Source organism: Pocillopora verrucosa, chromosome 6, assembly GCF_036669915.1.
Source record: "Pocillopora verrucosa isolate sample1 chromosome 6, ASM3666991v2, whole genome shotgun sequence".
NCBI classification, from domain to species: domain Eukaryota; kingdom Metazoa; phylum Cnidaria; class Anthozoa; order Scleractinia; family Pocilloporidae; genus Pocillopora; species Pocillopora verrucosa.
Window position 1 is genome coordinate 18,781,072 of NC_089317.1, and position 25,723 is coordinate 18,806,794.

A 25,723-nucleotide genomic window follows, 5' to 3' on the forward strand; every position below is an offset into this window, starting at 1 on the left:
ATTCTGAGTAAACATGGCTCGCAATGTTGTCTGATGACTCTCAAACTTCGGGAAAAATTAGCGAGTTATTATTTAGATTATAATAAAGTTCGTTTATGATGCTTGCTGTCATTGGTTGAAAGAGCGTCTTGTGTTTCTCCCTACACATCTTTCGTGCTCTAGCCGCTTCCTGCGAGCTTCACAACAGAACAGAACACAGTCAAGGCTTCTCTATTTGTTAAATAACGCTTTTTCTGGATGCGGCACGACCCGCCTCTGGTTTAAGACGCTGGGTTTACCGATTAGTAGTCTGCAGACCTTATGATTAAATTCTCCATTTTTTCATTCGATTAACTAATTTCAGTATATTGGCTTTAAAACGAGGTTTCGGGGAAATGAACAAGGAAAAGCTCCTTTTCACTTTCCTTGGTTTGGTCCTTTAGGACTCGCTTGTAAGCTTGAGGAACTGAATAGCTAGCTGGTTTGCCTTTCTTCAGTTTGAATCAAAATTCTCATAATTAAATCTTTATTCACTAGAATCGTTTATCCTTTTATACTTTCTGCAATTGACACAGTTCACCAGATACTTGGAACTAAAACAGTATTTTTAAGAAATTGTGGGGAGGGAAAACCAAAGCTCATTCAAAGTTTTTACAAAACGAGTACTCAGTATCGGGTGTAATGGAAACTTCAAAGATACGTTTGCCACTTATTTGGTCCCAAACTTTTCGTGTAAAGTTGGTGGTTTAATGGAAAAAGGAATGGTGGTTGAGTAGGATACTGGATTTTAATTCAGCAAATCGCAACTTTCCTAGTGCTACACGGTCAAACACTATAGTTTCTACTCCAACAAACTCAATATGTTGCAGAACACTATCATATAACGGCCATTAAATAATGTCTAAATTCCGCGTGGCCTTAACTAGAGTGTAAAATAATGAGACTCCCAGGTAAAACGTTCTTTTTCTTTTTTTTATTAGCGCTTGATGCCTTTAAAGACCCCAACAAGATCGTTCTACATAAGTTTTCAAAAAGCGTTGACATTTAAAACCTAATTTTCTCAGCTAAATTCTCTAGAGCGGCCAATCCTAGCTCTGCTTCGTGAATTATATTAAACATATGACAGTGACAATTTCGAAATCACTATTTGGCTATGATATTAGCATTGTTATTGTCCACAATGTTTGAAGACGAGTCATGGTCTGGCTCAGTTTTCCTGGTTTTTATCTGCAAGAAAATAAGAGAATGAAATAAAGCCCTCGTAAATGTGCCTAATTCTATATAAGGTGTTCAAGAGAAGTACTCCCGCCTTGACTGGTTGGCGTGACGTTATTTTTCCTCAAGGTATGTGGGATTACATCACGCGCGTTCGACCGACAAACAAATGATGTCGTGGTGCCCAAAAGCAGAAGGTTGGGAAAAGAAATATTTTCTCTCCTTCCTACAAAGCCTGACTTTTCCTGACCCCAAAATATCAACTGGAAAACGACATATCGACCCGTTTCAGCCAGGGTTTAGAATTATAGATTGTGCTCATTATGTTAAAAGAAGCTGGAGTAAACTCACCTGTTTGAATCGATAAACATAGTTTGTAAAGGGAGCTCCCACACCCAACCGGCATTTCCTCAGATCTTTTTGTGGATGATGCCTGTTATAAGTCTCTGCAGCGTCTGGAGAGGACCAGCATTCTCCGTAAAATTGAACTGCGAAGTACTTGTAGCCTTTATCTCGGGCAACGAGTGCGCACTGGCGGATTGTAGAGTTCAAGTTGTGCCAGTCGATGAAGAATCGGAAATTTGCGTAGTTATCTGACATCGCGCGGTCACCTTCCTTGTCTTTGAAGCATCCAACTGGTTCATACTCTGGCAACGGATCTGTAGGCACAATGACGGATTTGTGTTAAAGCAATAAATTGAGAATGTGACTTGTAGTGTATAGTGCAATGGTTTTACTTAAAGAGAAAAGAGGAAGGATATTTTTGTCTATTTGAGTGATGTTTTAGTTGCTTTGCAACAAACCCATTGTCGCCTTCTGTGTTCCTTCTAGTTGACTTCGGATTACAGGTTCAGCCTATAACTTTGAATACACCAAAACTGTTAGAACAAATTAATAAAAGGAAACCACGTCTTTACCAAAGGAATAAACAACACTGAATGGCCCCTGTCCAATAACTCCCGAGCATTTATCTGCATCAGTTTTTCTGCCAGGCTGTTTGTGTTTGTAGTATTTGTTTTTTGCGTCCGCGCCTGACATGCACAAACCATCAAAGCCAAGGGCGAACACACGGTAACCATTCCTATGTGCTAATTCGCCGCACTGCATGACGGCCTGGTTCGGATCTGTCTTAGCCTCTGCTCTGAAGTCACCAAGGGTCTTTGAGAATAAGCCAGAAGGAGTCTTAAAACAGCCGATCGCATGCTCTACAGGTATTATAGGAGAAAACAATCAAGACTGGATTAAATGAAGTTTCTCTCCCATTGTTGTATTTTCTTCGAATGTTAAGGTCTGAGATGCACTTGTAGGCTTGTAAACATGAAAAAAGCGATGCAAAGGTTCAGGCTGAGAGCATTTAGTCATCAAGTGATCAAATGAACCTAGACCAGCACTAGATTTTTAACCCACAGTCTCTTATAAAGAGAACTGTCTCCCAGCTCGAATGCTGCCAAGTTCTGGCCTATCAGGCTCGATATTTGACCAAGTGTGGCATTTGGCAGAGTTTAATTCATTAACTCGTAATTCGTTAAACCGGTGGAAAACTTCAAGGTTTTTTTCCTTTTGAACAAAAGTCCATATTTTTGAGAGGTTCTGATTTACATTTCGGGCCAAACGTTTTACGTTCAAAGGTTTTTGCATTGATGATATTTAGAATTATTGCAAGTATTCCAATTAACCTTACTTTGCCCAGCTTCACTTAGGTTAAAAACAAAGTGTGTGACTAAGATAGGAGAGTCAACATGACAAATAGTTAAGAAATGCTGGATGCACAAAAAACCAAGAAAGACAGGGAGATTGCTCGATTTTCGGCAAACTACAAACCTACATATCTCAGGTCTCAGAACAGTTCTCTAGAGTGCCAGAGATAACTTACTTTTACAAGGGTTGTCATCATTGCATGTTTCATTGGCAGATGGAGGAGCGCTGCCTTCATAAACGCATTGTATGTCTGACACCTCTTCGCTTTCTCCCAGGGCATTGATGCGTGAACATTTTGTGTAGTTTTTTCGGACCCCAGGAAGGCAGACTGTAGAACACTATGAAATGGGTTAAAAAAATAATTTCAATAAATCTAAGTCACCCAAAACAGAAGTGATTGTGTGTTAAAAGGAATAGTTTTATTGACGAATGAGGGAGAAAAGGCCTCAAAAGTCTTCTTTTGATGATCAAGGGGAGAAGGAAGCTTGAAATCCAAAAGTGCTAATTATAACTCTCCAATTTTAGGCTGTTAGCTTCAAAATTCCGAAATGTTCAAAGTTATTCTATACTTATCACGATTAAATGACTGGGCTTGCCGGAAAGCTTACGACAATTGACATTTCTACTCCATTTTTATCTCAATTTCATATTGACGAATGTTAGAATGTGGATAAAATATCTAGTAGGGCATATTTAGCGCAAATGTACTGCTACAAAAGCATAGTAGATATATAGTTCAAGGCCCTTCATAAATCGTAAATGTTTGAATAAAAAAGCGCTTGTCGGAAAGAACTACCTAGCCCCCTGAGAGAGACACAACGCAATAAAGAACAAAGTGGCTTACTGAATAAAGGGGTAAGTTTCTAAAGAAACTGTGGTGTTGCGTTGGTGGGAGAGTATAACAGGGTAATTCAGCAATATCAACTGAGTTGGTAACGTAAATTGGCCACCGTAAATATCTTAAAAGCTGACGTTTGGAGCGTTAGCCCTGATGCTAACGCTCCAAACGTTAGCTTTTAACCTTTTTTTAAAAAATAGCTCATTGTTTAGTAGAAAACACTGTTGGACAACTAGAGAGCCCTAGTGTGCCGTTAGTATAAAAAGTGAAATCATGTCATACCTTTGTCCAGTGAGTTGTTCGGGACGCAGGACAGTTTATCTCATTACAGAAGCGTGTTTCGATCGGTTTTTTGGTGGCGTTACAAACTTCGTCGAACTCGATTTGATAGTCAGTGTCAGTAACTCTTGCGCGACAAACAACTGATCGTGATTGGTTTCCTCGTCCACATGTCTTCGTACAAGCCTGCCAGTTTGAAACGTGCCATCTGAGTCGTTGATAGAAAAATAGGGAGAAAATCTGATTTAAATAAAGATGTTCGTTTTGCCACGAGCGTGAGACAGCATCGGAGCGCAAATTCGTTGGATCAAATTTGTTCTACGAAATTCCTTCCACAGGCAGAACTCGAATGATGAGTTAGGCTGTTGATATAGACGAGAGATAGATAGAGTAGACGTGGAAAGCGTCATGCAAGTAAATAGAATGAGAAAGTTGAAACATTTTTTTCTTTAATTTGACGAACGGGCTTAAAATTTACCAACTTTCCCTCCTACTTAATTACAAAAAATGACATTGTCACGCTCATAACAAACAAACATACAAACAAAAACGCATTAAAATCGATATAAACAACATCAAGAAGAAAAAATTATGGAGAGTATGCAAGGTCCACAAAAATCTGTTGCATTATCATAAAACATTTTCATTTCTATTATGCATCTTTTTCCACCTCAGTGACTTACTCAAAACAAAGCTGAATTTCATCAGGTTTTGAATCTTCTCCACAGCAACTAGCACTCGCAGGGGTCATATCATCGTCTCTTACACAGTGGACATCACGGGTCTGCTGACCTGTGGAAGAGAAAACATTTAATGTTAATTTGGATAAACACTTCGCTGATTTTAGAAAAAGACTGAAGGAATTCTTGATAAAGAAAAGAAAAAATTATTCAAAATGAAATTAAAAGATGTTTAAAATTTTTCTGGTGTACTATTTATCGATTGATCCTTTGTCAGTGTGGCAACAAAAATAATCACTCAATGTTGTCCAAGGAGGTGGCGTGGTTCAGGTAATCTTTACGAAGTTGGTGTTGCGAAATCGCTTATCTTACCCCTAATAAGTGCATTGAGAGCAATCCATCGACATTCGGCCAAAAGTCAATTGACAGTTGACCGACAAACGGTCAGCTATCCTTTGATAATTGACCGACTCGTTGGCCAACTAGTCGGCCGAGCTTTTGCCGGCAAAATGTTTCATTACATTTGCAAGCCTGCTTTGACTTTGTGGCTTTTTTAGCAAGAAACATGTATAGGCGTTGCGTTTCTCTCCATATCCTATTTGCAGTCCCTCTAATTGACCATTTAGGTTGTGAATTGAGAGTAATTATTTATTTAACGGTAAAAGTGACTTCATAAATGGAGAAACCTGTAGAGCAGTCAGTCCAGTTTGTTGTTACCCAGCTACACGTTGGTGGCATAGAAGTCTCGTTCAACTCAAGTGGTCTGTAATATTGGTAGTCAACTGCCACATTGGGAGCCTGTAGGTGAACATACTGCAAAAAATGGAGAAAAATGAAATTGAACCAGTCAATGGAATCCTATGCAACCATAAGCCCTTGTGAAAACGAGAAACTTAAGAGAGGAAGTTTCAGACCCGTAAAAACTACTCGACGAAAGAAAGCATTTTAATTTGCTGGGAATAGAACCATAAGTTTGGATAGTATAGCAGATATGTAACGAATTTAAGAAAATGAACGACTCTTTTAAAATTAAAACACATGTTTAGACAGTTCTTCTGTCATCCTCAGTTCTGAATAATAACCATAGCGACAGAACAAAGTAGGCATTTACAAGGAAAGTCTTTAATTAACATGATAAAGTTGGTGATTAAGAGTAGGTTTCTCCCATTAAATGTAATTAAAATCAAAGAAGCTTTCCACATTCAATGGGAGAAACTTTAATCACCGACTTTATCATGTTCATTTAAAACTTTCCTTGTAAATGCATACGTTGTCCATTTTGTTACACACTTTAAATTCAACTTTGTACTTTGCGTTATTCAGAACTGAAGATTACAGAAGAACTGTCGAAACATGTCTTTTAATTTTAAAAGCTTCGTTCATTTTCTTTAATTAGAATAGAACAATAGTTTGAACATAACAGGGAAATATTTATGGCGTGACGGTCAGGCCATATTCTTATTATATTACCTTCCTCCGTGAAATTGTGAATACTTTAGAATTTTTCATCGAAATTTGAAATCAAAAACTTATTACCAGGTTACCCATCGAGTTTACATTAATTTTCCTCGTTTTCTGATATCCCGCGCACAGCGACAATTTATACATTGTGATCCGAGAATTCACGAGTTAAAAATTAAAACTACCGTAAAAGATCCAAAGCTCTTCTTATAGTCACAGTTGACTTATGCAGTTTGGAAGCTGCTTCAATCTCTCATACAGTTTACATTAATAGTTCCTCGTATAATTACCACTATTCTTAGGGGCACTGCTATTGGTCCATCGATTTCCAACCGGTCTGGACTTCTGTAGTCATTTATATAAGAAATTTTTGTTCCATGTTTGTAGATGGTCTTTCCTGTCCAAGTTGGTATTGGAATCAAATCTTTTTTTTCATATTGAACACCTAAATAAAGGAAAATAAATTAAGGCAACATCGATGAAGCTGCGTTGATACGAACATCAAAACTGATGGCCAGAAATCCACTAAAGATTTCACGCTGTGGAAATCATCTACCACTGTAGCTTAGGCCCACAGCAAGAAGAGAATAGACTACGAATGAATTGAAAATTAAGCATCAGGAAGGAGTTATTCGTATACGTCGTAATCCCGGCTGCCTTCCTGTATCTCAAGTCACATACTTATTCACACAAGGGTGGAGACCTCATTTGAGGTAGTAGGCACACCTTCATAACATAAGCGGTTTGGTAATTAACTTCAAAAATCCTTAAAAAAAAGGTTGTGCTTTATTCACATAATGGCTGTTGATGTTTCCAGAATTTCATCTCTTCAATTTATTGTTGATTATGTTATTGACCATTAATAAGATGAATTTTTTTCACAATTTTTTCAATGGCCAATGACGGTTCCCAAAAAAATCTCACCAATAACGTTGTATTGTTTTACGTTTCTCTGCTGGAAGATCGCATGGGAAGTGTTTGGTGGTAGAACAACGATGGTGTCTGCGGACCAATCTGAAAAGGAAATTCAAATCGGTTAATGCATTATTCAATCATTGCATTTATCAATATTTACATTTAGCTGAAAGTTGTCTACTTTAGCGAACCGAAAGATCTTTCTGCATAGCGGTATCACACCTAAATGGTGGTGGTAAGAATTAAGAATAGAAAAAGTGTGGCGGAATGATGAAACGTGTACGATTTTCAATCCTGGGCCTTTGATCATTAATGTGAAGGACTTTATAATCCTTTCCAGTCACAAATTTTCAACCATTAATTCAAAGAGTACCCTCTTTCTAAGTCAAATGAGTCACTTTGGCATAAATTTAACAATTTCCAGCTCCTTATCACCACGACTAGTAAATTGACCTACCGTTAGACGTGATGAGCACCCCATCCGTTGATTATTTTTACGAACATACAAACTCAAAATCAGAGCATGCTTATCTATTTCTTCGTCTAGTTATTGTATTATAATTCATTATTGTGATGGTTTCAGTGGATCCTAAATTGCTACTATTTTTGTAAGAGCATTGAGATTTTTTTGATGCAATGCGCTAAAAATAAATAAAAATAAACCGCTGATATTGACGATCAAAATCGAACTAACGCTTTCTAATTATGAGATCAGGATCAAATATGTATCATTGCGTAGGGAAACTCACATTTCTTGTAGTCCTTTGTGTAGCTAGAGTTCACTAATATACATGAATCCCCATTTCCATCGCAAACGCCACATCTATCCTTTACTTTTCCAGAATTGAGAATACCATCACAACCAACCGTCTGGAATTTAAACAAATCACGTTAAAATAAGTCAACTAAGAAACTAAATGCAATAATGAAAAAAAAAAAAAAGACATCAAAATAAGTAAACGAATGATGAAATTGGTGAGATAAAGTCCAAAATTTAATTTCCCCCCATAGTTACAGGAAGTACATAGTCAGTGAGGTTATCGCTTGTATTTACTCCCGTATAAAATATACTCCTGTAAATTGCGAATATGCCTGAGTTGCACGTATAACGGCAACAAGTAAACAAAATGAATAAAAAGATAAAAAGAAAAAAGTTAGCAAAAAAAGATTAGAACAGAGCAGAAGAATATTAAAAAAAGAGAAATGATAAGTAATGACACCAATTATGAACAGCTGAAATCTGTGATCGCATGCTATTGATCAAGATTATCTCATAACCGTCCTTGGGAATCTTTCCTTTGAAGACTTTCCGAGGAGAACGGAAAGACACTATTCTAAAATCGTTGCACTTTTTTATAGGCTACTATTTTTCAACTTCTTTCCCAAAATCGAAATTTAGTTGCCCCGTATGATAAACTCGAGATGGCCGTATACCTTGCATTCTCCCTCGATGCATACGTCATACACATAAGGATTTTCACTACATTGAGTGCCGTCTAGCACGTTTCCATAGAAACCGAAAGTGCTCCCTGATCGACAAGCAAGTCTACATGGGTTATGGTCTGAAAGAGAAATATCATTATTTTTCCTTTTATGGATAAATATCAAAAGCCTCTCTACATGTGTATACATCAGCCTGTAAAGGCTAACAATTTTGAGGAGTTTGGACCTCTACAGACTAAAATCACTTCACCCAAGCACCAGACCTACAAGCTGACTGGCGCCTTCTTTGTAGTAAAAGAATATAAGAGTGAATAGAGCTCCCAACAACCTTCTCGGTTTTTTTTTCGGTGTTTAAATATATTTAAAGTATTTCTTTGCAATAATTAGCCTGTTGAGTTAAAGATTGTTGTTTATGCTATCCAAATACGTTTCTGTGGGCCAGGACCTCATCTGAGATAGTGCATCTCTCATTTTTGTTTCTTCAAGATAATTCTTTCGTCTCGTGAGTGGAATTTCCCGACTTTGAACGATACTTTCTGTCTTTTTAACCTGGATCATGAAATAATACATCTTTCCATTGTAATGCAACCTATATCAAAGAACCTTTTTATCGTATTAATTTTTCATTCCAAATGTTGTACCTTACTGATGGAGTTCTCCAAAGATTTTGAAAATGAACTGTCTCTCTGAAGTTATCTTATCTTTCGCTTCTATCAATTACTTAATAATGATTTGAAAAAACTAGCGCACTTACTGGGAGGATAGTAAGCGTAGGAATCAGCGTTTATCCTTTTACACTGATAATCACGAAAAGATGGCTGACCATCAGAAATGATACAAGGGACCTGAAATAAAAATAGTAAGGAGTCCCGAAACCTGTCAATTCTTGGTTTATATGGGGTAAATCACAAAAATAATAATAATAATAATAACTGAAAAGAAAGAAAAAAGGTGTAAAAATCAGAAACAATTTTGAGGGATTCATTTATCAGCTAGCGCAAAGCAGAATTATCAAGGGAGCTTGCTCAAGAGTAAAGTTTTAATTGTAAGTGCTCTTACCTCGTTATTACAGGTTTCCCAGAACGATATCGCAGGACCTTCACAGTCTGCGCCACCATTTTCAGGTCTTGTGAGAATCAGTAAAAAAAAAAAAGAAAAATTAAAAGGAGCTTAGCAACTGCTTTTGAATCACATTTCTGTGAGTGCTTTCCAGTTGCGATAGGAACACGGTCATTCCGGTGGAAAATAACATGAACAGGCTCAGTTTCTATTTTACGAAATTGTTTCGGAAATAATGAATTTTCTTCTCTTGTTTTTTAGTGGAAAATCAATATGTCCATGAGTTGTACCATAAGCTATGTATGTTGGCGAAGATATAAGTGATGTGGGTCACGCCAGGTCTATTCAGGTAATAGCAGGTGACGTATTTTTTTACTGAGAAATGAAAACCACCAGCAAAGGCAAAAGGAACACGTATGCACTTTGTTCACGAGAAAAAATCTCGGTTTTCACCAATTATATCCTAAAAATTAGGACTACATTTGTAGTAGAGTGTTTTTCTTACAGTGGGTTGGTGCATGTTCTTCCTCGGTGGCGAACTCCTCTTCCACACGCTGGAAAGCACTCCGTGTAGTTAGACCACTCGCTCCATCCTCCATTGATGATTGGGGAGCCGTTATCGACGCAAGAGCCTTTAATGCACCACTTGAATTGTAATTACATGCAAGAGAAACATCAGTCGTGAACACTGAGCAGTGGAGTTGAGACTAAATTTATGTTTGGATGTAGGAGATAGAGATTCACAGTCTTGTCGCCTGGCTGGTTATGTTGGTATCTTTATTAGTTGTGTGTTAGTTGTGTAGAAAATGCAAAAAATTTTATACCAAGAGTTCAAGACCATCTTAATTTCTTTCGCTCATCGACTAGACTTCTCCTATGAATTTGATTAACTTTAGTTTCAATCGTTGAATAATTAAAAAATTAAGAATTAGGGTATTCGAGATCGTTGCGAAATCACAAGGGTTCACTATGAGAGAAAATATTAAAAGATGTCCAGGAATGATCGATCATTCCTTTGCCATCTATACTATTCATCATATGGTGTAGCAGTGCTGTAAACCGTTTACATGGATATCTTTCCTTATTCTTTTGCGGAGGGAATACTTTGCGTTGCTTAACCATATAAACCCTACAACTAATTAGTGAATGCCGTTAAGAGGTGTCTCAATTATCGAAGTCTTTCAACGATTATCACTGATCAAACACCGTAGACTTTCATAACTAGAGAAGACTTACAGTACTATGCCTTGGAGGAATGGCTACTGGTGAAAAAGGCAGTGACCCATTGAAAAACATGGCATGACAGCGTCTCTTTAACTGGTTAGAATTTGATTCAAGTCGGCCAGGACTGTGAACTCTAGAGAGAATTAAGACGTGTGCGAGAATTCTGCCACAGGCAGAGTTAGAGGACCATTTTGATGATAAACTTACTTTACGCAGCCCGCATGGTGCTCCATCTGCTACCCTTAAATAGCTCGAAAAGCAGTTGCGTCCGTTTGATGTGCACCAAAGGGAACCGCAGACGCTCTAAAAATAAAATGAAGGAATTTCTCGATCAACTGTTTAAAAAAAAAAATCAACTTGATTCGATTGTCAAACCATTCTTTACAGGCTACCTACCCTTAATAAATTTGCTCAAAATTGCAAACCATCGTTCAAGATTATCTGGTTTCCTTCCTGTATTTTATCTGAAGTGTAAACGAGGAGGTTCTCCCCTTAAAAATTTTTTTTGATTAGATAAGTCTTTTTTTCTTACCTTTCTTTGCGGACATTGTCTGTATCCAGGGCCATACTGGAACAAACATTGTTTATCTGCGTCGAAGAGTTCTCCTGGTAGCTCGGTGTAGAGGTCAGAGGGAAGCTTAGGACGAGTCGAGGGAGGAGGATCATTTAAACATGTGGATTTGCTGCTCCTTTGAAAATGAATAAATAAATAAAAAGGAAATTACACTGTTATGAAAGCAATAAATGGGAAAGCGAACCTTATTATCAACCAGATCAGGAGTTTCTCCATATTGTACGAATTGCTCTGTCTGACACTGCAATCTCTACTAACGATACTGCCCATTGTATGCTTGCAGATAAGGATATTTAAATTTGATTACAGCGACCAAAACAGAGTCAAATTTCCCAGTCTCAACTTATTATATGGGCTTCTTAGGCACGCTTGATGGAGCCTGAAAGTAAGTTACGAGAAGATAAAAGGTGCTTTCAGCACTTTCGAGACTTCTCTTACTTGAGAAAACTTTGAATTTTTGCCTTGCTGCACGATGACCACTCCCAAGAACCAGGTCCTCCTTGTCCTGTCGTTGACATGACGTTAACAAAGTTGGAACAGTTTTTACTTGATCCTTTGGAATCATGGGGTACCCCTAAGCTGCAGAGTGAAACCAATACCTTTTTCAGTCAATAAAAGGGGCAAGTTTCTAACGAAACTTTGATGCTGCGTCTGTGGGGGTGTTCAAGATAATTTGGTTTTATCAACCGAGTTGATAATGTAAATTTGCCACCGCAAAGAGTTTCAAAGCTGACGTTTCTAGCGTTAGCCCCTTGTAGGAGCTAAGGGTTGACGAAGGGCTAACGACAAAACAAAAACTTTAAATCTCTTTACGGTGGCTAATTTACTTTATCAACTTAATTGATAAAACCAATTTTCCCTTAACATCGATTTTACTTCAATAAGCCGTGGTGATTGCGTTTGTAAAGTGTTACTCCGTATATGTAGGCATTCATGTAATTTGACTGATCTCTCGTTCAATACCCGTCTACTCTCATACCTAAAGCTAATTTCCTCAGGTTTTTTCAGGGTAAAGTATTTTTGCTAACGAAAACCACATTACATCTAGCTGGATCACTCCAAATTGTTCTAAGTTAAGGAGACGGAAAGAAATCGTAGCATGGGTTGAATGATCAACCATAACTCATGATGTGTCGTTCTAAAATATTGGAATTTTTTTGTATCCTTCACGAATATGTCTTAGAGCAAAGAGCTGGGGTCTCTATTGGATATTCAGTTTGATTACCGCGAGGCATGAAAATTGATTGAAATTTCTGTTGGAAAACACTGTAATTTTTGCAACTTTTTATTCAAGTGAAAGAGCACTATCGCGGAAAGAAACAAACTGTATATTTTCCGCCGATTTTCAACTTATCGAGGTGCAAAGAGGCAAGGTGATTCTTATCTTAACAATTCGAATGAGTTCAAATTAAATCCGCCGAGTAAAAATGAGTTGATACATGACTGGTATGCATCTATCTTCATTAGAATGAGCAAATCACATTTTAACCGCGCAAAATCCGTAGAGATTAAAACTCACAAAATTTTCATGCAACACGGTATCTTGCTTAAAGGTTCTAAGGGATTTCCAAGTTAACATAAACATACTTATGTGCCACTTCGTGTGCGATGAAAGATGCAGTTTGAAGACCATTATCCCTCACCACACTAACAGTGTTGGTACGTTTACAAACTCCACCAAACGATGCTAAACCTAATTGAGACACGAAATGAAAAATGTCGGTTTGAACACAGAAGTTTTCAGAATATTACTGAAGCAAATTTACCTATATTCATGTTTTAAACGTCAGCACTCGAACAATAGATTTTTTTTTCGTTGATTGCATATGTTAACAACACTTAGTCGACTGAAAACAATGTTCAACTTAGGTTAAGAAAGAAAAACTGCATCTTATTTTAAACGATATATGTTTCTACTTAGGTACCCACTTCCTGGAATAAAATGCATGCTATCCAAATAAGTTTCACCATTGGTCAGCTGTTTGATCATGAATAACATATTCTATGAAAATTTTAAGAAGGGTATGATTGAAATTGACTAACCTCCTATTCCACCGCTGTGAAATGAAACAAAAACAATAAAAAAAGCACAAGATAAGTACAAACATCACTTTTCATGATAACCCAACTGTCGTGGTTAACCATTAGTTAAGATGAATTAAAAGTAAAAACGAAACACTGAAGCGCCCAGGTGAGATTTAAAGCTAACTCTTAAGGTATTTGTCCAAACAAAGTAAGAAGTGTTATTAATTTATCCAGCTTCGCAAAGTAGGTTTAAGATGGTTTAGAATGCGGCTTCACCAAGCGTCGGACGGCATAGTTTTGTTGAAGTAAGCGGCCCGTTAAAACTAGGTCATCATGGGAGTGTTAATGAAAAAAGTGAAAAACTTTTATATGAGGTAGCAAAGAAAAGTTACTGCGGACAACAGAGTGCTAAATGACTTAAAAAGACATCATGGAGGTAATGTTAAGGGTTTACAGAAGACTTGTGGGTATTCTAGCGAGCTCCACTCGCTAAAATTGACGAAGGGCGATCATGACAAGGAAACTCGCAAAGAAAATCTTGCTGGTGTGTAATTAATTTCTGGTAAGATTCGAGGTGCCTACGCATCAACACTTAACTAAAATAACACGACTTACCCACGAACAAGAACAGCAACGTCGAATTGCAAAGGATCCGATTCATCTGGTCTGTTGTTTTCTGAAGCCCATTTTCCCACTTTACCAATAATGTCCAAGTGACGTACACCGGAAGAAGCAGAATTGACTCCAAACTGGTCAAAGATAAAATAAAAATATTATTTTCAGTATTATGTAGTCAAAGAGGACTTAATTATGGGTCAAGGGGTATTTGAACGGTCCGCAAATGAAAGCGAGGAGATAAAAGTGTTCATAAGTGAAACAAAAACGCTGTGTTTATCTTTTTTAAACTTCATCCTGAATCCTTGGAAGCCGAGGATGGTTTACATGGATTAGTAGAGAAAGAAGTAGTAGGAGTTGATATGCTAGGCTTTCAAATGTAGGCGCTGGTGGTAGTGTCGATTAGTGGTGATTAATTTTAGCCGGAATTATTCCACCTAATTGTATGGCTAGTTAGGCATGTGTGCTCTGACACAGTTGAATTTTCTTTTTTGCTGAAGAAGACCGCTTTTTGATGCTATTTAAAAGGTGTACCAAACTGACGTTTGGTCTGTCCGAGATACTCGTGATCACATTCATTGCACAGAATAGAGTAAATAGCGTCGTTTCGTTGTTCTTTCGTGATGGGATCTTTAGGTTTGGCAAAAATATGCCCCAAGTTCTGAAAAGGTTTTTGAGCAACTTTAACGTTGTGGCTATTAAAAATTATCTTGATGGTTTCTGCAACACCCTGAAAGTGTAAGGAGTAACTGCAAAACCAGTCGCTGGTTCCCTCTCATCAGGAGTGTTACTTGTTGTAACTGGTTCTTGCAGTTACGCAGAAATGTGTTGGTATAGCCATTTACCTTTAGGACGTCCGAAACATATTTTCTCTCCTCAGCCTTCGAATCAAATGAAGATGGCGGACAGTCCGCCCTCCTGCGTACAGTTTTAGCTACAGAATTTTTACGGCAAATAGGGGGATGGGAGTCAAAGCGAGGTATCCGTCGGTGCGGGTAGGTTTATGATAAACACCTATCTCTAAATTCCCCTGTTCCGCTCTGCACCCATTTAAATCAATCCTTTATCCTTTTTACGCTCAAGGGTGAATTGGATAGACGGCTCCGCTGAATTCAAATGCGATAGGAGGCATTCCGCTTCATTTCCAGATACTTCTGAAATAAAATCATCGACATATCGCTTCCAGAACAAGGGTCTAACCGGTGAAGTGGCTAACTGAAGACGATTTGGTCTTTCCATTTTCTACATTAAAGAATTACCTCAGTGTTTTTGACAAAGACAAGGCGAGTTGCTACAAAATTGATCTTTTGCTCTCCGATAGTTGGATCTTGGAAAATTCCAGCGTCTACCTGTAGAACGTCAAGGAAAGGAGTGAGCGTCGGAACAAACACAATCAAAGGAAAGGAAACGGAAGAGAAACCAAAGAAAAAGTACAGCAATCAGATTTTGTAGAGACTCTTTCTTTGATTTGAATGCATAACTAACAGATCATGTTATAATGCACAAACTTAAAATCCAGATTTCATCCGAAAGTTGCTTAGCAGTGTGATGACGAAATTTTTACTGTGATTTGCTGATTGGAAATGAGAGATGGAAGGCCATAATGAGTAATATTCTTGGAACCTTTTAACTTACTATGCTGGCTAAAACTAATAGGTATTCCTCGGAGTGATTTCCATGAACCTCGACAATACTTTCATCAGCAAGTATCGCTACCTCCAAGTATTTATCATTTACTGCGCTGTTGTGGTTGTCTTCCTGAACACCGCCTGCTCTCTCTGAAGAGCGACGAGCTCTCCTCTCTCGGGGAATCGTTTCTAATGAGATTCGAAATTCAGAACATTCAAGTAAATGCAATGGATGAAGCTTTGAATGTAACTGAATTAATTTCCCTTTCCTTGGTATGGATAAGAAAGCCGTCTATTTTAGGCAGAAGAAAAACCTTCAGCAAGCTGACCAAAAGTATCTAACTTACGATGCTCCTACGAAAAGCAGTCTCGATTTTCCAGGTTGGATTTAGCTCGTTTTTGTCTTCAATGGTGAGTTTTGTATGGACTTCTTAGTCAGGAATTGATCGTTATGAGACTGAATTCCCAATTGTCTAAAGCGAGATAAACGTGCGTGACCAAGTTGTGATTAGTTTGGGGTTAGCACCTGATTGGTTGAAAGGGTAGCGTGATTTTTCTTGGCGAATCACGGAACAGAAAAAAGCTAAACCATTGTAGTCTCAGATAACTTTCTTATCTCAAATGAAAATTGCTCTATTCCTTCGTCATCAAAACTGCAAAATCTCAAGAAAGATTCTTGAAACGTTTTTCCTCAAAGACGAGATATCTTACGACCAAACAGAGCGTCAGAGGGATTTCTTTTGGATGAAGGGCTCCATGAGATATTCAGTGTCATCACTCACTCCTTTAGCTCTTACCTGTATTTGTTTGACACCTATTGTTCTCTTGTGAGGATCTTCGGTAAATCAAATGTGGTTTTGCTCCTTCTTTATCTCCGAAGTGTCGAGCCAGCCGTTTGGGTAAAGGATGAATTAAGAAAGTGTCACGTGATCTTCTCACTATACCAGTCTACCGATAGAGAAAAATGTAATGCAAATTATACAGAACCGTGGAAAACGAAAATCCGAATCAACCCAGTTTTTGCTTACAGCAAGTTTAACACCCAGACTAAGCCACAAGGGACTTGTTTGCAAGTAAATTCATGTGCTGGGAAATTTAACACTGTATCAGCAAAAGTATTGAAGCTAAAGCCGAACAAAGTGTTCGTGGGAAGGGAAAATAGAGACTTTAGTACGATCCAGTGAGGCCCTGACGTGCGCTAATTTCATCGCGTTTGGTGGAGCTTTTAAAAATTCATAGCTTGCGCAACTCGAAAACTCATCATTATCAATTCGTCTTAATCGTTTCGCCCTCTTTGTTTCATACTGTCTTTTATATTTCCATAATATGTTTTATTTTCCGTTATGGTGAAGATAACTTTATTTTGCTATATTGGTTTTGAAAGTCTTCTTAATCAACGATTTTAAGGTTAGGAGGTCCTCGTTTGTTTGTTTTAGTGTTCAAAAATTGTATTTTCCCTGATAAATTGTAAGTTGCAATTCGTCAGATCGTTTCAATATAATTCAAATTCCATTCAAGATGGTGTATAATTTGGAGCAAAAACCAATACCCATAACGAAGAAATTTGTCGGTACATGTAGCCATTGAACTAACTACAATTTTGCTCGGCGCAAAAAATGACTCATTTTGTAACATAGTTCCCTCTAGGTGCCCTTCCATAGATAATCTTACCAGCCCTTCTCTAACACTCAATGCAACCACTGAATCTGGATCCGAAGCCACTGAGCCGGTCACAAACGCATCCCTGGACACTGGTCTGGAAACCCTTTGTCCATTCCCATCACGGGTTTCCAACATTAAATCAGGAGCCATAAATTTTGTGTTTCTTTTAACGTGGAGATGTAGCTTTTCTCCTAGGGCGTTAATATGATAGTGGTAAGTCGCACCATCGTCTTCTTCGAGGCTTCTCCTAAATCGGCCATTCATTGAGTACGAATTGGCGAAGTTGCCATCCTTTGACTCAAGCGGCACTGTGACATCGTATTCAGGGACTTAAAAGGAAAGCAAAAATGATGCATCACTTCGAGTCGTATGTGTAAAAAGTGATACCTATTCAATATTTATTAGTATGTAAGTCAGCTTTGTGTTAAAATTGTATATGTATGTCTTAGGAGCCTCGTTACACCTGATTGGACATGATGGAATTTAGCACTGTACTTCTAAATATACATATATTCAAACTAAGAAAAATTGTCTCTTACCATTTGACAGGTTCTCTGAGCCAAAATAACGTTTCAATTCCCCTTCTGTCATCAAATGATGGAGGGGCTAGAAAGAGGTGATAACAGAAGAAAAGCAAAAAGTAAATGTAAGTCGTATTGCCCGAAATAAGCGACGACACTAATTAGAAGAATCCTCAAAAATAAAACATTTCAATCACTATTTATAACCCTCCCCCACCAAAATGGAATAGAACTTTTAAAGCTGGGTACTCAAGAAGCAAGACAGTCACTGTGTAATGTTGATGTAGTTTCGTGTCAGCGCAAAGCAATATACATTTTTTTAAAATATGATTTCAAGACATTGACATCTATATAGCTAGTTAAATAACAGTAACTGCTGATAGAGTATTTTCATCGAGTTCACATCGGAAAATTTTACGACAAACCATCTCAAATTTTTCTCTGCATAAATTTCTTTTCTCACTGACGCGTTGCCGAGTGGTTTTATGTTACTCGGCTTCAGCAATACCCATTTTGTGAAACGCACACTAACTTATGAGAAGCAAACTGAAAAACTAAACAATAATCTTACCTTTCCATCGATTGTGCGGTGTTCACCTACATAATAAAAAGAAAATATATATATCACTTAAAGCAAAAACTTCAACTTTCCAACGCAACCTATAAGGGAAACCCATAATATCGTTATTCGTCGTTCGCTAGCTAGAGAGGGACTGAAATAGCGGTTTTCATCACCGGCCAACACTTTTGACTAGGTATTATTAATTGCACGTATAATGGTAAGAAGGCCCAAGAGAATGTGAATTCAAAGATTATTTCGCCAGGCAAGGTTCCCTGTCAGTAGAATTATGATCGAGACACTGAATTACGCTGCTCGGTCCGCTGAGCCCCTCTGAAGGAGATTTGGTAAAAATTTGCTGGGGTTGAAAATGTCGTTGTGTTTAACTTACTGTTATGAAACAGTGATGTCAAATAGAATAAGATACATATCCAAGTGGGAGATTGCTTCATCTTGCCGCTAAAAAAAATGAAAATAGACAAAGACGATAAGTTTTATGAACAACGAAGACTCGATCCACTCCTACATGTAATAGGCTCGATTTTTTTATATCAAAATGCTCATTATCGTAGATACAATCAGTTTTAGAACGGGGAGAACTCTTGAGAAAACAGGTATCAGACAATGAAATACGAAATAAAACAAACCGAAAAAACAAAGAAACAAACAAAAAGAAAAAAATAGAAAAAAATAGTAAATACACGCAACATTTACCCTTTAACTTCTAAAGTGTTTTTTGGCTTCTGTTTCCAGTTCTTTTCTTACTCTATGGTAGTTTTGAATTCGCTTTTTTTTCAGTTTTTTTTAGAGATATCTGCCGAATGAATGAATTTTTAATTGGAACATCTACAATAAATTGCATCAAGTCTGATTGTTTTTGAAACGAAGATAACTGAAGAAAACAAAGGAAAAAGTTTAAGTTAAGAACCAAACTCCATATCATCTCCGTCGAAATGATTTTTTTAAAACATTCATTACTTAGATAAGTATCATCTTTACAACACAACACTTGCATTCTTAATATGCATTTTGGTTTCAATGATTAACTCAATAACAGATGCTGTAAAGAACTTATTTAAAACGCTATAATGTTTTTATCGTGATCTTAATAAAAGCAAGAATTGAGTAGACAAGTGAGACGAAGTATTTTTGAGACTCCTCAGTCATGTACGAAAAACTAATAGATGCGACACGTATGCGGCTTAAGCTGGGATGCGGTAAATTATGTGGGTTTAAAATTGCGGTTCTTTTCATAGATGTGAAGCTTGCCAATAATCTATTCAAATAAATAGGGAATTTTCTTCGCTTAAAAATAACTTTTAAGATTTTAAGTGCTGCTTTTTGGGCGTTCTGCACTTTACTAGGCCAAGGATAATTCTCACGACGAACCAGTTTGCGGGGTACTATACTTTTGAAAAAAATAATAAGATTATAGAAAATGGGTCCTTTTTTTCTCTTTAAATATCATAGACAAACTCTTACAACTTTTTGGTCTCATCAAAAGAATAATGATTGTTCTAAGATAGCGGGAAGACCTGATAGAGATGAATAAATTGAGTAATTAAAACACATCAAACAAAGTAGTCTGAAAGATAGGCCTTGAAGTTCTACGTACAAGAAGTCTTCGAGCACTCAAGCGAAATTCCACATAAAAAAACCGTGTAAGCGGTGGCAGCGATAAAAATGTGATGCAAACGAGACTTCAAGATTAATTTTCAGTATATGAGTATATCAAGCGTGGGGGCTGCTGAGTTAGCGCGTGTAAGTTCGCACAAACCTGCTTAGAGAGCGATGGGAATGGAGTTTCCCACAAAATTGTCAAGTCGTTGAAAATTAGCTAGAATACAAAACAAACTAATTTAGTTGGCAGGAATCAAGTAAGAAATTGTGTTCAGGGATCGCGGATGCTTTTCCTCGTGTATGTCCTCCTGCACACCACAGAGATATTTTTGGACGAACGCTAATCACGATTTTAAACGTGTAAATTGACTATATTTGAGCCAAGGTCTTTCCTTGCCTCATGTTAATTTATTCAGCTCTATTGGGCCTTCGCGCTCTCCTGGAATAACCAGTAAGCTCTTGACTATTGCGTCATTATACCAGCGATCCGCGGAGTTCTTTGTAAAAAAAAAGTCCTAAATACTTTTATCTTAAAAAGCTAAATATAAAAGAGTGGTCTCTAAGACCAGGAGATAACCTGATTCCTCAGTATAATTGGAAAATTGATACCGCCTTGTGATATTGGATCTGTTTTATGGATGATAATAGGTACCTACCTAGAATTGACCATTATATCCTTGATTCTTTTCAGGGGCTATTACAGGTCTCTGAAGTTTCTCGAAAGTGTAGGAAAATGTCAATAATTTTTCTTATAGCTGATGTTTTCATACGGGAACTGTTGTTACATCACATCATCCAATATCAATGACTGAAGAGTCCCCTGCGGCAAAATCTTCTCAGTCAAAGGAACCGGAAACCAGCGATACAACTGCGTCACTAAAAGGTTATCTTGGTCATAGCAGAATTTTGACCACAACAAAAACTTGAAACGCTCCAGCGAGAGTAGCTTTCCTTTACGTGATTTGGCAAAGATTTTTTTTCTTTCGAGGGAAATGAGTTTTAATTGCAATGCAAAATATTTATCTCAACATTTACACACCGAAAGAAAGCCGATGTTGAAAGCTTAAGTTAAACTACAAATCGAAATTATAGCTGAAGCCGGATGAATTTTAGATGAAATTAACTTCTAAGGATTTCTGTTTCAGAGAACAAAAGCCAAATTTTTTCCTAAACAAAATATCAGCGCGTTGAGTGCCGAAGATTCCGTGTATAATTAAAAGATCTTAAGGACATTAACATAGCTTGTTTCTCTATAAGTGCCTCTTTTTTGATAAGCGGGTTTGACTGTTGGTGAAAACGAAATAAAAGAACGGAAAATAAATATTGACAAATTACAAAGGTTTTTTAAAACTGATCCTTGTTCAAAGATTTTACACGACTGCCTCGTTGATCTAGATGGGGCTTGTTGGAAGATACAAATTCTCTGATATCAAAATCATATTAGCATGCAACGTCATTTCAATTTATCTATAAGCATGTTTTAAGAAATCGTTAAAAATTGGTAAAAATTTCTTTGGCGAACAGCAAAAAAGCCAATTCATTGAAGGAAGTTGTTTTTTTTTGGTTTTTTTTTTTCTTCATTTCCGCTGAATTGGCATCGATCAGTGAGTGGCGTTCATTATTCCAGCGATTCCGTGTAACATGATGACGTTTTCTCGCTTCACTTAATCTGTTTCTCTGGAGAAAAGAGAGCTTTACCGTTTAGAGTCGGTTTAGGTAAAGAAGATTTATCAGTTTAATAGATGAAAAATGAAAATGAAAATATTAGAGTTGCCTGGGAAAACAAGAGTAGACTGATAAGAACCCATATATAATCTATCAAATAGCGGAACAATTGTAAAAATGCTACGTGTCATATCAAATTCAGAGATTATCTAAGGAACGGGATGTGGGAGTGAAGACTGATTTACTGAGCCAGTCAAAATGATTTGATTTGAAATGAAATTAAAAAAATAGCTAGAAATGTACTGATACTTACGTGTAATGCAGACACATGCAAGTCCGAACGGTCGCTTCTCAGAAATGCCTTTATCGAGTTTCTCTTTCTGTTCGCGACCAGCGTCTTGACTTATATAGCATATGCGGGAATAATTTAGAACTTTTATTTTGTTTTTTGTATACTGATATATGCTTATCAAATTGCTCTTTGACAGTGATACACTTTTATAACTGTAGTTTATCTCCTCAAATAACATTCTGTTATCTGTGTCTTCCTTGTTTTTTGACTTAAAATCTGAGTAATAAAGTTTTCCTGCATTACCCGCATATGCATCATTAAAGTTAGAAAGTTTTAGATAAATGAAAAAATTACTCACACAATTTTCTCACCATGGTAACTCTTCAACTAATGAAGATTTTAGATTGGCCATCTTAAAAATGTTTTAACTAATCCCAAGTTTCAAAATTAAATGCTTTTAACTTCCTTTTTTATCCATTAAAGCAAGGATATCATCGATTTAATTGACAGAAGATACAGTAGATAAAAGTCATTAGAGTCCATGTTCCGTAAGATATGAGTCTTCCTCTTTGCATCTATGTTCTACTATTTAATTCTACTTTCTTTAAGAAGAAATTGTACATACGCGTAAACTTTATTCAAACAAGGAAAAAAAATATTTGGTCATTTTTTAGTACTCAGTTGTGAAGCAGATTTCCTGCCTTCATTTAGAAACAGTGACTTAGCATTTACAAAATAAATGTCGCGGAAAGGCTTCCCCTTTGGCGAGAATTTTGTTGATGAAACGGTCCCTTTCCTCTTTGCTCCTCTCTTGTCGATGCTAGCTGATAAAAAGGACATGCAGACACTACGAGTAGAGCGGTATGTCTCACCAAAATGGTGATAGTGCTTTTTGATTGTACTTAACTACAAATTAAGTAGTTACATGACAGTTTTTGCTTTAATTCCTTTTTTTTTTTTCACGCCCTTGCGGAGGCTAAGTTTTACCATAAGTGGTTGGTTTACCTCCGCTCTCCCAAACGAAGTCCGCAGCAATCAAACAGAACCGATACGATAGTATTGAAATATAACAAAAATGATGGTAATAATAATGATAATAAATAATAGTAATGACAATGTTTCAAAAATTAACAAAATTCAATAAGTTTAAAAGATTTTACTCGCTGAACAAGACAGAAAGATCTCTACAAAGTTTAACAGGGCAATTAAATAAGCATTATCAACTGAATTGATAGCGTGAATTGGCCACCGTAAAGAGTTTCAAAGCCGTCGTTTCGAGCGTCAGCTCTTCATCGAGGCAATTTTGTCTAACAAATATATCCTAAGATGCCGTGCGTCTCCCGGATGACGTCAAAGTGTGATAAGAACTAAAATTTGGCACACGAGGTGCGGCCACACACTTTAAACCGTCTTGTCACTTCCGCTGTCACGGGGGAAGTACTTATCTTACTGGATCACAAATTATTTTATTTTTTCTATTGTTTTTAAAAGATTAAATCCCGTCACTGACCCCGCTTCATTAATCTTCAAGTACGTTTCTTCGAAAATTACGCAATTTAGTCCAACATTTTAAGCAGCGCGTTCATTGAATTTAGCTTCTCTCCTGCACGTTCCATCTATTCTCTGTTTTTTTTTATTTAAAAAGACTCGCGACTGAAAAAAAAGTATTTGTAAACAAATTATTAGATCATTAATGTAGCTACGATTGTTTGCAGAAGCAATTAAAAAGCATAATCAATGCACACTCCAGTAGTGCAAAATTTGAACTCTACGAAACAAAATTTAAGTCTACGGTTACATCTGAAAGTAAGCAAATAAACGCTACAATGCTCCTAGTGTGTCTTGATTTTTGCATGCCTTGAAGCATTTGTCGAGACAGGAAAACATGACATCTTGTCATGGTACGCGGTTACTTCAAGATGTTAATGTTGATGTCGATTTTGTGGGTGGAAATTGTCTGTGATCAGAAGTATTTCCTTTTGACGTGATCGGGAGAAATCCGCTACAGTCCGCTGACGCTCTACGTGTAGGTGTGCACGTCGAAGTGGTTTGACACAATGAGACACTCTTAGTTCCCGTGACACAAAAGTGATGGTCTAGTAGACATGTTTCTTGTGTATCGCAGATAAATTGCATTTCCATAATTTTCTTCGGGTGCCACCTCACTTCAACGCACCGTTAATTTTCAAGTACCTGAATTGTGCAATGGTATAACTACTTTAAGCGATACCCTCACTGTTTGTATTCTTTCACTTGCGTGTTAGTTCTTTTATATTCCACTATGGGGACTCAAAATTTATTCTTTGTCTCACGCTGGTGACATGACGAAAAAGATCTTTCTCTATTCCTTTAACGAGCTCAAAACTAACCATCTTCCTTATTCTATTAGTAAAAGATTACAAATTATGATGTGAAAGACAGCGACCATTAATTGATAGTGAGTACCTATCGATGTTGAACAAACTGATACAACATAGCAATTCCTTTATGACCCTTGATATATACTTTTCTGTCTGCAGACGACTTCAAAATTAGAATAATAGAAGTGATAATAAAACATGAAATTTCTTGAAAAACTAAGACGGCAGTCACAAAATCTGATATGTTGTCGAGGAAAGATGTTAATTTGGGTTAGTGAAGGAGACTTTTTGTAAACAAAGAAGTTCCATATTATTTAATTTTCAGGCTTTAGTAGCAGAAACTAAAGTTCGTTTTTTCGCTTAACGATTAGCGCGATGGACTATGGATCGAAAGATCTTGAATCGAATCTCTTCAAGTCATGGTGTTGTTCTCTGAAAAGAGAAATGTCACGCCAATAATGCCTCATTTGACTCAGCGTAAAGTTAAATGGTCACTGGTGAAATGTCACAGAAATCTTATGAATGCTTGAGGTCTTTGAGGGTATGGTCCACTTTCAAAAGGACCAGCACCCATTTTTATTCCTGCTTGCTCTTTCGCTTCGAAACGTAAAGGCCTTATATCAAAAAACATCTATACATTTTTTTTTGCGGAAGGCGTCTTGCTAAGACGAACAAATGTCTTGCGTGATACCGCAGAAATGAAAAATGAATGATCTTGGCTAAACAATTTATTAAAAGAAAAGCAAATGAAAAGATAATTGTACCACAAATACGTGTTAATTCCTTGCTCAGCTTCCGTTGGAATTTTAATTTCGCGCCCATTTTTGAACAACATAACTGACGAAAAAATTTAACGCCTAAATGCACAGTTTTGAAAGAGCTAGATCAGCGGTAATTTTTAGAAGGATATGATTTGAGATATTATTTTTCAATGTATTTTCAGAACCAAGAAATAGTGGTACAATCTAAAAGAAGTAGAAAAACAAAAACAACACAAAACCTCAGTTCAACCAATGTGGCCATACGAGATGCTAATTCTTAGTTTTTAAAATCTAATTATTCCTGACCTTCCCTCTCGACGCATTCTTAGTTAAATCTTTGAGTGCTCTTGGATTTTTTTGTAGACGTTTCTATGGATCACTTCGTATGCAGTATAAAATTACTTGAGCAGTGCAGCTGGCGAGTTTCGTCAACACTCCTTCATGAACCATGTTGAATGGCACAAGCCTTCTGACAGTTATGCTGTCATACTTGAATGTTCACAATAGTATATCGGTCGCGTCTTTTCACTAACATTTCCCATTGTTTCTTTAATCATAAGCGAATAATACGATTTTTATGCTGCGAATCCAGCTTTTGTCTAACGAGGTCAAAATTTACCCTCAATTAAGATAACGTATATTCAACTCGG

At 37.1% G+C, this 25,723-nt stretch overlaps 1 protein-coding gene across 3 annotated transcripts; it reads right to left on the reverse strand.

Moving 5' to 3' along the window:
• Positions 1–774: 774 nt before the first annotated feature.
• LOC131797616 (A disintegrin and metalloproteinase with thrombospondin motifs 1) lies at positions 775–25,505 on the reverse strand. Of its 3 annotated transcripts, none has more exons than XM_066167879.1 (28): positions 25,380–25,505; positions 18,767–18,834; positions 18,388–18,413; positions 17,835–17,901; positions 17,305–17,624; positions 16,431–16,581; positions 15,641–15,822; positions 15,265–15,354; positions 14,006–14,139; positions 13,409–13,422; positions 12,953–13,058; positions 11,804–11,944; positions 11,324–11,480; positions 10,999–11,094; positions 10,073–10,212; positions 9,568–9,634; positions 9,263–9,353; positions 8,500–8,627; positions 7,815–7,935; positions 7,075–7,164; positions 6,441–6,595; positions 5,376–5,502; positions 4,693–4,801; positions 4,013–4,217; positions 3,068–3,230; positions 2,112–2,399; positions 1,546–1,853; positions 775–1,206 (listed from the first exon to the last, which is right to left on the reverse strand). In XM_066167879.1, the coding sequence occupies exons 1-28, from the start codon at positions 25,394–25,396 to the stop codon at positions 1,123–1,125; spliced, it is 3,645 nt and encodes a 1,214-aa protein (XP_066023976.1). In that variant the 5' UTR covers positions 25,397–25,505; the 3' UTR covers positions 775–1,122. The 3 variants fall into 3 exon arrangements, with proteins under 3 accessions (XP_066023976.1, XP_058971251.2, XP_058971252.2); XM_059115268.2 differs by lacking the exon at positions 25,380–25,505 and adding an exon at positions 21,974–22,082; XM_059115269.2 differs by lacking the exon at positions 25,380–25,505 and adding an exon at positions 20,652–20,742.
• Positions 25,506–25,723: the final 218 nt, after the last annotated feature.

Bases quoted from the DNA above. Each gene is read 5' to 3' on its own strand.
- LOC131797616 (XM_066167879.1), bottom strand. The intron at 17,625-17,834 runs GTAAGAGACAAT...TTTCCTTTTAAG, and splicing joins CTCAGAGAACCTGTCAAATG to TCCCTGAATACGATGTCACA. The intron at 10,213-10,998 runs GTAAGTTTATCA...TTACAATTCAAG, and splicing joins CACCATGCGGGCTGCGTAAA to TGGTGCATTAAAGGCTCTTG.